This window comes from Prionailurus viverrinus, chromosome A1 (assembly GCF_022837055.1).
Source record: "Prionailurus viverrinus isolate Anna chromosome A1, UM_Priviv_1.0, whole genome shotgun sequence".
NCBI classification, from domain to species: domain Eukaryota; kingdom Metazoa; phylum Chordata; class Mammalia; order Carnivora; family Felidae; genus Prionailurus; species Prionailurus viverrinus.
The window spans coordinates 14214533-14227379 of record NC_062561.1 but is presented as its reverse complement, the minus strand read 5'-3'; the positions used below and the strand labels follow the sequence as shown (position 1 = coordinate 14227379).

General features: G+C 33.9%; 1 protein-coding gene across 9 annotated transcripts in view; it reads right to left on the bottom strand.

Annotated features, from left to right (window-relative positions):
- NBEA (neurobeachin) overlaps nt 1-12847 on the bottom strand; it is a 680460-nt gene that overhangs the window by 345637 nt on the left and 321976 nt on the right. For all 9 annotated transcript variants that reach the window (XM_047854707.1, XM_047854709.1, XM_047854711.1 and 6 more), the window contains one exon: nt 7635-7696. In XM_047854707.1, coding sequence (XP_047710663.1) covers nt 7635-7696 — 62 coding nt within the window. The remainder of the gene's footprint in view (nt 1-7634; nt 7697-12847) is intronic.

Here is a 12847-nt window from a genome sequence, read left to right as displayed (position 1 = left end):
GAGTCATCCTGGAAAACTGGAAATTTCTCAAAAAGCTAAACAGAATTACCACACAACTCAACAATTCTCCTCAAGAATTGTATACGCTTAAAAGAATTGAAAATAGAAACTCAAATAGATACTTGTAGACCAATGTTAACATGGCAGCATTATTCATAATAGTAAGTAGCTATAAACAAGCCACGTGTCCATCAACAGATTAATGGATAAACAAAACATGGGTCTGTAAATAGAATGGAGTATTTATCATTCAACCATAAAAAAAATGGAGTTCTGAGATACGTTACAACATGAATGAACCTTGAAAACATTATGCTGACTGAAATAAACCAGACATAAAGGAATTCCACTTATATAAAATACTGAGAATAGGCAAATCATAAAGATAAAAAGTGAATTAGAGGTACCAGAGTCTGGGGGGAGAGAGATATGGACAGAGTTTTTGTTTGGGATGCTGAAAATTCTTGGAAATAAATAATGGTAATGGCTATCCAACACGGTGAATGTAATTAATGCAACTGAACTGCACATTTAAAAATAGTTAAAAAGCACATTTTATGTTCTTTCTGTTTTACCACAATAAAAGTGTATCAATCAGATCATCTTGGGGACTGTGTTTTCTTTCTAGTCATGCATTAATTCAGTAAGTAACAATAAATATATATACTATGTGTTAGTTTGCGAAGCATGGATGTCATAATGGTGAACAGAAATATAAAATTAACTTTGTTATGGTGTAAATTTGTAGTGTAATTGAAGTGGATTAACATCCATAGAGTAACCTTGGAAGACTTTAAGGCTTTGCAGCATCCTTAAGAAGTCTCTCCTTTTGAATAATTTCAAACATTCTATAATTTAAAATACTCTCCATAGATTTTACATAAATATACTGATGACACTATACATAACTAATTTTTTCCACTGGCTGTATGGAATGCTTCGAAATGAGAGGAAATACTGAACATAATGCTTATCCAAAAGGAAATTCCAATGAACTGGATAAAGAAAAGCATGCGTATATCAAATGTAAGAGCATTTAATTAAAACATGTAAACAGGCACCTGTATTTACTATCTAGATGTATGTATTTCAAATGCTAAAGGGAATGATGGAGTGATTAGAACCACATAATCATGAACAAGAAGCTTCATGAAAGAGAAGTTTGAATTAACTGGGAAGATATGAAGTAACACTAATAATCCTGTAGTTTGATAATGTCAGTAGTTACACCATTACAAGAAATGAAATTGCTTTGATCTATATACACATGCACAAATGAATGCATGTAAAAAACAGTGAAGGGTGAATAATGCTGTGGGAAGGGCACGTGGAACTCTAGGTACTATTTTTGCAACTTACTGTGAGTCTGAAATTATTTAAACAATGAAAGTAAAAGAGGACACAATTACTTATCACATAATAGCTATTAAAAATAAAGTATGTTGAAGTATACATTGGACAAAAGTAAAACAACAACAACAAACCACCTAAAATCAAGAGAATGTGTAATATTTGTAGGACTGTGGAATGCATACACATTATTGTTGCTATTTTTCAAAGTTGCGGTAATGTGTCTGAAGAATTTATAAAACGTAAACATAGAAAAATAGACACGGGGGAAAACAAACATGCCAAAATAGCTAGAAAGAAAGGAAAGGGGTGGATATTGTGGCAAAGTATGGGAAGAGGTTCTAGGTCAGGGAGGTGGTCTACCAGTGACCCAGGGAAATCTGTCTACCTCAGAATATGCTATATTCTTTCTCCTCTCCTACAGAAATTGTAGCTCCCAAGGATTATTGTATGGGTGGACAAGGCTTACAGATTTCTTTTTGTCCTGTTTTTAGTAAAATTATAAGAATTCAGACATGAGAAAAAGGGCTGTTGTTTCTCTTATATTTTACCATTTACATACAGCGGAGCTCAGAACTTCTGTTTATTCATCATTTTCTTCAGTTTACAATTTGAGTTGGATATGAGTTAATTAATACACAAGGATGAAAGTATTTATATCATGCACAAGAATTACATATATTATAGGTAGCTTGGAAAATAAATATTTTATGACATAAAACTGATAGACTCAATGTTCATTATGCCTCCTAACTTTTCTAGGAGTTGAGTAAAAGAAATCAATAATGAAAGACCACATGGAAATAATCAAAAGTAATTTGAATTGTATGTTCTTTAAATCTTGGATTAAATTTTCATAGAGGGATGCCATAATAGTTGGGTAAATAACAGACTGAGTCTGTTGCATTTGTGCAGTAGGCATTCTCCCCAAGATACATTAAATGGAAATACTTTTTTTCCAAATGTCTATATTTTTACTTCTCCACATTTTGTAATAACTTTATTATGACTCAAGTTGACAGTAATCTTCATGCATCATCACATGTGCAATTTCCTGCTAAACTTTTATTTCTACTTAAGACATATTACAAACTTTATGGCGAGAAAGAGGGTATGCTCTGGGAAATTTCAAAAAACTTTAATGCCTAATTTGCCCCTTTAACTTTGAGAGGATGTTATGCCACAGATAGAAGTTGGGGCCAAGCACTGTCCAGAGAAAAAGGCAGGGATTTGTGAGATATTCAGGAATGAAACAGAGGCTTTATTTCTCCTAAACGCTGAGGCAGAACTTATAAAAGCAAACACCAGGAACTACTCAATACTAATCATAAATTAGAAAGTTCTTATCAACTTCAATTCTAAGCTATTGACATACAATAACACTTTATATTAAAAACTACCCTTGAGGAAACATTGTTTCATATACTGCCTGGAAATGGGTAACTCCCTACGTGACAAATTAAACCCAAATAAACCTATTGTGTGGTTACTTAATTTCTGATGTACTTAAAATGAGGCTGGAGTGTGCTCTAAGCACGTCACAGCTCTAAGCTAGAGTGTGGTCTAAAGCATAAAAGGCTTAGAGTGTGCTCTAAGTCTGGGCGGCTCACTTGGTTAAGCTTCTGACTTTGGCTCAGGTCATGATCTCATGCTTCATGAGTTTGGGTCCCATATTGGGCTCTGTGCTGACAGCTCAGAGCCCAGAGCTTCAGATTCTGTGTCTCCCCTCTCTCTGGCCCTCCCCTACTTGCACTCTTTCTCTCTCAAAAATACAAATAAATAAATAAAATTTTAAAAAAATATATCATACTACAATTTTTTTACTCATCATTGAGTTCAAACTCAGCTACATAACAGGCAAGTTTCACAGATAACACCAGACCACATTAAGAAATGGAAGCATGTTACCAATAAATCTTCAGTAACCAGCACAAGGCTAATATAAAAAAGCAGTCACTAAATAAATAATTGTGACACAATTTCATCAGAAAACTAGGATTTCCTATTTCTGAAGATGCTTTTAAAAAATCTAATCCAGGGGTGACTGGGTGGCTCAGTCTGTTAACCATCTGATTCTTGATTTCGGCTCAGGTCATGATGTCAACGGTTCGTGAGAGCCAGCCCCACGCTGGGCTCTGTGCTGACCGCACGCAGAGCCGGCCTGGGATTCTGTCTCCCTCTCTCTGCTGCTCCCCCCACCCCAAAAAAAAACCACTGAAAAAAATCTAGTCCATCCCAAGTTTTCTTACATTTATCATCTTACTATAGACACCCCAAATGTTTTCAATAGTGGGCACTCATGAACGAGTATGCACTACTAGCTTTCCATATTCATCTCATCTGTGTTTTTACCTCTATCTTTGGTTTATTATAGTTGGAAGAAAAGTATGTCTTTTTCCTTTGTACCATCTGAATAAACTGTATCAAATTGGAGAAAAAATGAAAATTTTAAAAGTTCAAATACCAAATCATCTGAAAAAGGAAGATTGTTCCTCAGTTGTGGTTCTTTTGTTAAGTGCTGTGTTTAGAAGTCCTGGGTCTGAGCCTTGATCACATCAGTGAAGTCACTAACTTCCTTTTTATTTAACTATATGAAATATTTAGAAAAAAAAAAGGCAAACAAAACCACAAAATAATTCATGTTAGTAACTTCATACACAGATTCTAAAGAAACTTGCAAGGCTGACTTCTATTTTATGTTACGTATATGTTTTGGGATTTCTAATGAGAATAAAAATGATTTACTAAGCATGCATTTTGCTTAATCAGTACTTCAAGTCAGAAAGTACTTGAATACTGAGAGACATTACTTTTTACATAAAAGTTTCTCAATTTATAAAACGTTTTCTATTGAAAGATAAGGCACAGAAAAATGCAATGACATCTGCTAAGCTTTACTTAGAAAAACTTAAAGAAATCCTACGGGATAACATCACTCAATTTTTCCTGGAGTACCTCTGATGGAGACTTCCTAAAAAAAAAAATCTGGAAATAATTAGAAACTATTATAGTACCTAAAAAAGTTTACTTGAAAACTAAATCTGCTATTCATCAAAGAACACAATACACTCAGAATAATGTAATAGAAAATTAAGGTACATATATAGAATGACATAGAGCACCTCAAACAAATGTAATTGTAAAGTATTAAAAAAAAAAAGTTGACAGAAGACAGTGTCAGACCTGTGGTATCCTGAAGAACACTAGGAAACACTACATTTAGCTGATTAAGCAGTGATTTTGTTAAAACAAAATATATTAATTATTTGACTTATTTTATTTCAGTTCATTTTCTTTCTAAACGACAAGAAACCAATTCTTTTTAAAAAGATACTACTAAGGCGCAACTTTAATACACATTGAAAGGGAAGAAGAACAAAGTTAATTCTTAAAATGTACTCTTGTGTCGTCAGGTATGCATGGGAAGGAAAGCTATGCAAAATATTGTAAGAAACATTTGGGTATTTGTGGAACAATAAATGCAATGCAATGATAATGCTAATAGCTTCTTAAAAGTAAAAATATGTTCTCGACAGAGACCTAAAATTCCACTGGGGAGTAGACTGGATGGCATGTCCCTTGGAGTTTAAAAGGCTGTCCATATGAACTGAATTATCCTTGACAAGTACCTTCAGACACTTGTAATACGATCTCATGTAAATTTAGACCATATTTTACACACAAACCAGTGGCAATAGTAAGTTTGTTCAGGAGCTCAGATAAGAAGAAAAGAAAAACTGATATCTTTAGTAATAGTTGTTAACATGAAATTTCCGAAATGAAAAGCATAAAAATTAAAGTAACTAATGTGTTGTCACAAATGAAAGAAAAACAAATATTGAGAGAAAGATTGCCTTTTCTTTTCCTTTTTCAATCCTTAGCTACCTAGTCTCTCCAAACAAAAGTTTATCCTTCAATAGTTTATCTAAATTTGGAAAAAGAAAAACACATTTTAAGCAAATAAATAAACAGAAAAATTCCATTTGCGTTGGAATTTTAATAACATAACTACCATCAAAATTATAATAAATCATAACAACATAGAGCCATAAATATTTATAAAAAGCTGACTGTAAGATAAAACAAAAAGACAACTCAGAACTCTGTAGCTTTAAAGATTCCTCAGGACTGCCCTGGCACAAAGACAGCCCTACAAACTTTGCTAATTCTACAGGGATCAGCTCCATTGTCCAAGAGACGCATTAAGGCCTGTAGAAGAGAACCCAGCTTTGGAGAGTGCTAGGCCCAGCAAGCTCCAGAGCATCATTAACTGTAATTATTTTCCTTTATCAGAAGTCTGCTACTGCTATGGTTGTCCTGCTAATGGATGAAAACAGGACATAGATCATCTTGAATTTGAGTAGTAGAGAAAAATGACAGATTAAAATAAATTTTAAAGGCATGTCTATTTTTGTGAGTGTCCTTAAAACCAAGATTTTACACATCCATGGAAAAATTAATGATCTATAAAGATGGTTTCATAAGCTAATTTCACAGTATTATCATAAACTCATCCCACCTCAACTGTATTAAAGTAAGATTATTACTCATTATTTCTTTAAAAATATTTTATGGAAAGCAGCATTTCAGTTTAACAAATAACAGAATGATGGGAACTATTTTTTACAAACATACATTTTGTAGTCACTTAAATGAAGTATATTTAATCAATTAACCACTTGAAATATTTAAATACACTCTGAATTATTTAAAAATTTCAACTTAAAAATCAAACTGAGAGACATGTTTATAATATTGCTTTGCTGAAACACTGAAAGAAAGTGCACTGCACAGAGTGCTTAAATTTCTCACTCTTCCTTTCAATCAATATCTGAGGCAAAGTTTCATCTCTAGGGCCCTTAATGGCAGGAATTCCTGGAGCCAGCAAATGAGTAATGTTAAACCTATGATTAGATGATGAGGCCATCAAAGACACTAGACCCTAATGCTACATTCTTCTTTATTTCTCTGAACTGCAGTAAAACCCAGAGCTAAAGAAGAAGGAATTTTAAGGTACTTTTTTTTCCCACAAAAGCTTTTTTTTTCTTCTTCTTTTTTTTTTTTAATACATGTGCATCATCAAGAACCTAAAAGGTCCGGATCTCTCCAAATGTCTCTTGAACTCAGGACTCTGGCAATAGGTAACAATTTTCAAATGCCCTGCAAATGAACTCCTGCCAGAGATGCTGTTTTCTTTATTCTTCATATTCTTCCTGGCTGAAAAGGGAGAAATGGACCTAATGGTTTCCCTATGAATATATTCTTCAAGAAAATAAACCTAAAGACTGGAAATCAATAGGTAAGTCTTGGTTGTTTTGTTTTTGCTAATATTTTAAAGGTGATCCTTTAACTATTGAAGCCATATTGTTGTTTATTTGGGAGTTAGCTGCAGCTTCAGACGGACCTCAAGGTCAGTAACTAGAAAGAGTTTAGATGTATTTTTCTTTCTATTGAGGAAACTAGGGATAAATGTAATAACTACTTATTACAAATACACATAAGCTGTTTTTCTTGTTCTCATAATACAAAATATTTAATATTTATATGAAAATCAGGATCACTCGGAGACTTGACTGAGCTGATAAGACAGACCACTGGGTCCCTAATTTTAGTTATTAGAAAAATGTAATACATGTATTTTAATTTCTTATAAATGCTAAGAAGAAAGAAAACCCCAAAACTATAAATTGTATTTTTGAATCTGATTATTAAAGATAAATAGCACAAGTAGATTTTTGGAATGTATCCTGAAATATACAAATTACCTTAAAAAAGAGGAAAGCCACAAGGTATTGTATCAAAGGCCATTCACTAATAAGCTGTATTTTATACTCCGCTATTGTATGAAAAGGCTTTGCTTTCATTATCTCTAATCTAATAGAAGAAATCATTTAACAATAAATGTCAAAACCATAAATTCTACTATACCATTTTTAAATGGAGACATGTAAAGAAGGGTATCAAAAGATCTATAACAAATTACACACACACACACATATAATATATATATATATATATATTTCCAGATAGGAGACAATAGAAGGATAGGGATGGTGGGAAAGAATAAGATAGCTAAAGTGTGTGGAAGAAGGGAGAGGGAGACTATATCAATATTCACACAGTACAATCATCTACATAAAAATATCTTAATATAAATTATTTTCATCATCTATAAGAGATGGAAGTTTTAAATATATATAAACAAATACAAATATATGCATATGCATTCTATGACTAAAAATCCTCATGGAGTTTAATGCAATCCAGTGAATGAGATTTCCTACCTGAGAACAAAGCAGCATAACGAGTTCAACCACAGACGTGCTGGACTTCATACAAACGAGGCCTGCAATGAAGAAAGGTTGAAACAATAAATCTCCATGGTAGAAATCATCATTCCGAGTTAATTAATTACGTGATTTTAACTTATCAAAACTTTCTTTAAAATAGAACTCCTAAAATAAAATAAATGGAAACATTCACATAGTTTTTATGACAATTATAAAACATTCAGATATTCAAGAAGTTATAAAAAAATACTAAAAAAATTGACTTCTTCATGCTTGGGTTATTTATTTGGTCAAGGCATTTCTCATATTTAAACAAGGTACAGGGTAGTTATTGAAACTGGTGAGCTTGTTAGAGCTACTTTTATTCCAAAGACATTTGCTATGTGACTGTCTCTAGAACAAAGAACAATAATCAGTGAAGATCTGCCTAAATTTTCTTCTAAAAACACAAAATTAAAATAATTTACAAATAGTAACACTCCCTCGGTTGTCAGTTGTTAAATGTTTTTAAAATATTAAAAAAAATGAACTTCACACACAAGTATCACATTAAGCTATGTTTATAAAATCTTCCACTGTTGTGTTTCCAAAGTCTCTGAACAGTCATCAGTAGAGAAAAGAATGAAATGTTATATAATTTGTACATAGTAATGGCTACTATTCATTGATCACTTACTATGTGCTGGGCACTGTGTTAAGTGTCTTATATACATAGTCTCATTTAATTCTCATTTCTTTTTTTAATTTTTTTTTTTTTTTTTTTTTAGTTTTTTAAGTTTACTTATTGAGAGAAAGAGAGCAAGCACATGTGAGCATGAGTCAGGGGAGTGGCAGAGAGAGAATCCCAAACAGGCTCTTTGCTTTCAGCATGGAGCCTGCTGTGGGGCTTGATCCTAGGAACCTGAGATAGGACATGAGCCAAAATCAAGAGTTGGACGCTTAACTGACCAAGCCACCCAGGAGCCCTTTAATTCTCATTTTTTACTCCGTTACATACTATTACTATACTCATTCTACAGGCAGGAAAATATTCTTCCCACAAACAATTTAAACACTAATTATTCATCAAGACTTTTCCTAATCAAAAGGATCACTGCTGAATAACATATAATTAGAAAGCAGATCATGATTGGTAGTTTTTTAAAAGTGCCAGCAATAGAGGAAGATATAACTAAGAATTAATAACCATCTTGGGTTGAGAGTATGTAATCATGATGCTTCTTAATTAAAAAAAAGGGTTTTAAAATATTTTTGCTTTTTAAAAAAATTAATAGGTTTGTTTTTTCTTTTCATATGAGCACAAAAGTAATCTGTAAAAGCATTGTATATAGTAGGAAATGCCATGGTCTTACATTAGTTGTTGCTAAATGGAAAGTTGAGGTGGAGCCAGCTTTTTCTTCTTAAGGTGATTTCAATAAACAGTCTCAAATGCCTTCTAGGCTGTAGCATGTATATTTATTGTAGGTAGTGGATAAATACCCTTCTGTGCCCACTCTGCTAACAAGACTATCCTTATTGTACACATGACAGAAAAAGCTGTAAAAAGGCGCTAGTATTCCATCTTATCAGATCTTTGGGCAGACAGTTAACTAATGAAATAAGAGGCAGATGTGAAAAGCTCATTTAAGAGACAATTGCTGTAATTGATCAGCAATTCTCATGCTCAGGAGCTAGAGAGTCAAAAAGATTAATGGGACATTTATCACCTGTTGGCTACTCAACTATTTGAAACTCTGACAAAACTAAGTAAAAGGCCAAAGAACTATGCACAGCAAAACAATCATAATTATGATATGTACTCCATATCAGTTTAGATTTTAGACTGCAGGCTATATAAAATAGAACTATAAAAAGAATTATTCACCATATATTTATTTTGCATATAATTTTTTTAAATACATGACAACTTAAAGTAAAAACTAGGAAAAATATGCAATTGCATTAATTTCTCAGACTCATTCTTTTTTTTTTTTTTTCAACGTTTATTTATTTTGGGGACAGAAAGAGACAGAGCATGAACGGGGGAGGGGCAGAGAGAGAGGGACACATAGAATCGGAAACAGGCTCCAGGCTCTGAGCCATCAGCCCAGAGCCTGACGCGGGGCTCGAACTCCCGGACCGCGAGATCGTGACCTGGCTGAAGTCGGACGCTTAACCGACTGCGCCACCCAGGCGCCCCTCAGACTCATTCTTTAAAGGAACTTCTAAAAGACTTCCATGTTACAAGAATGCTCACAATTTTTACAAATTCTGACATAAGGAAAAATAAAAAATGCCCCATCAATGCCTTGTTCAAAGGACATAACAAATCAACAGCATAGCCACACTGCAATTTGCAATCAGGACAGCCATTGGGATTTCAACTCCATAAAGCCTCACAACTTTATTAATGTGTTTTGTCTAATTGGTTTTGAACAGAAGGAACTAATGGATTCTCTTTTAAAGGAAGAAAACATCCAGCTTTGACAATGAGAACACAAGCAGAGTCAATTCTGGAAAACTTATCAGCCTTCCAATTCTATACAATCACTTTGGTTGGAACTATTTCTAGTATTACTATAACAAATAGGCTAACTCCAATGTTTTTCATTACAGATACTAAAAATACAAGCAATGTCTGATGACACTCTATCCTTGCACACTTTCTAAATTAAAAAGTATCCACACCTGAAAGTTTAAGATGTAGGAATAAACATGGTTTTTTATAACTTTAATCATAAGCTCAAGAAAGCCATATTTATCTAGTGATGCTATAAAGAACTCAGGCTGTATAAGCATAAGGCAGATATTTTATAAGTGTATATTTCAAACAGGTTGATTTTATCCTTTTTGTACCTGGCAAGAAATTCATAATCAAATCGACTCATTTGGCATCTACTCATAGGAGCACAGTACAGTGTTAGCATTGAGGAATTAAGACATTATCTATACCTTCCCAATGCTCCAAGTTTTTAATTCACATCTAAGGTTATCTAACATTTACCAGGAGCTTTGTCATTTACAAATCATTTTTTATATATTTGCTATCTCATCTGATTCTCTTAACAACTCTTTGATTTAGTTATTATTATCTCATATGATAGATAAAATATGGAGATTCAGTGACTGGCCCAAGGAGTTTCCCTTAGTAAGTAGTGGAGCTGAAACCTGAATTCAAGTCACCTAACTTGAAAGCCCATTTAATGTCTTCTGCAGAGTTACGTAAATAATTAAACATGACTAGGATGGCAATATGTGGCTATGAGAAAGGTTATAATGGTTGATTCCAACTGGGATGATTTTGACAGCTTTCTTGGAGAAGACAGCATATGTTAGTCAGACGTGGGGGAAAAAGCATTATATTTAGCAAAAGCACAGAGGGGAAAGGGAACAAAAATAAATAAGAAAGACCTTTATTGCTTAGGGGAAGGATGAGTAGAGTATAGGAGGCATTTGAAAGTGGGACTGAGGCCTAGGGTAAAATTCAAATGTAAATAAAGATTTATTTATTTATTTTTTAATGTTTTATTTATTTTTGAGACAGAGAGAGACAAAGCGTGAGCAGGGGAGGGGTAGCGAGAGAGTGAGACACAGAATCCGAAGCAGGCTCCAGGCTCCGAGCTGTCAGCACAGAGCCCGACGTGGGGCTCGAACTCACAGTGAGATCATGACCTGAGCCGAAGTCAGATGCTTAACTGACTGAGCCACCCAGGTGCCCCCAAACATAAGTAAAGATTTAAAGCAGTAAAATTACAAATGTTTTTGAAAGAGAAAGAATGTAGAGCAAGATAAAAAATTGGGGAAATGTTACGAAGGCTAAGGTATGTATTCCGATTCTCTGATCACTTTTCCCACTCTCTCAGGGAGGTAGCCCCCAAAAGAGCTGTACACATGCGCCTCTCCAACAAAAATCTAGTTAGAAGTATTGGCCAGTTACTAGACTATTTTCACCAGCAAATATACATTCACCAGAATATTCTGACTAGAATTACTAATCCAATACTGTATACCATACAAGTTACCAGTATAAAATTAACACCTGGAGTGAAGAAAATAAATATGTATGTAAAGGAGATACTCAACAGTGAAGAAAACTGTCTAGTAATAGCTTTTGAATATATTGTGAACTATACTGTTGAAAGATAAAGTCAGCTGAGTGTCTACATAGAAGCACTTGAGAAGATTAATTGGATGGACAAATTTGAGGTGGCCCAGATGCAGGAAGTAAGGAATGAAAAGATCTGAGTAGACCACCATCCAAAACATTGGCAGTTCTTTTGGGTTCCCACTTATTAGGGGTTAGAAGTCAGCTTTATTTTCAGAACTCCACTTCCCTACCATAAACAACAAAACAAAACAAAACAAAACAAAACACCCCATCAAACCCCATTAAAATGTAAGATGAATGGAAAGTTAAAAGTTTGACCTTTGGGAGAAAGCTATCTTTCTTTAACTCAAGGAATACTGAAAGGTCCAGTGATGCTGTTTTAATACAGAGCTGTCAGACTCTTCTGAGTCAATCTGTGAGTCTGATTTCATGTATCTGTAGAATTAGAACAAATTAAAAGAACCCTTAGCTTCAGAATAGTATGGAGAAATTCTCTCTCTGGCAGGATGTTCCTCACAGTGGGAGGTAAGGGGTGTGAAGCCTTACAGTGATAAGCAAGGAACCACACTCCCAGCAAGGAATCACACTCATAGGTGGGACTCATCTTTTAAGCGGTATCAGTGTTCCTTCAGCAAGCGTCCTCTACCAAGAGAGGAGACCTACAGGCATCTATGACTAAGGCAGTGCTCTGAGTATGCTTGCAATAAATATCAATTAATGAATAAATCTGGAAACCATCATTCACTGAGTAACTGCTATAGATGATAGAGGAAAAAAAACATAAGATTTGGAGAAAAATATAAGAGTATTTTGGAAGGAACAAGAGCCCAATTCATTCAAAAAGCATTTATTGAGCTTAATGTCTAATGTGTCAAATAACCATGTCAAGTACTAAGTATAAAAAGAAGTAAGGAAAGTGGCACAGATTTTATATACAAATAATCATGTATAGAATCCTAGGAGGTAGACAGAAAGTACAAAGTGTTAGAAGCACAGAAAGGTAGTGAGCAACTGTGCTGAGAATTTACAGGGTATGCACTATGTCATTTGGAAGACGTCATGCTTATCTAGGAAAAAAAAGGAAAGAAGGGAAAGTCATCTGAGGCGACAGAAATATTAG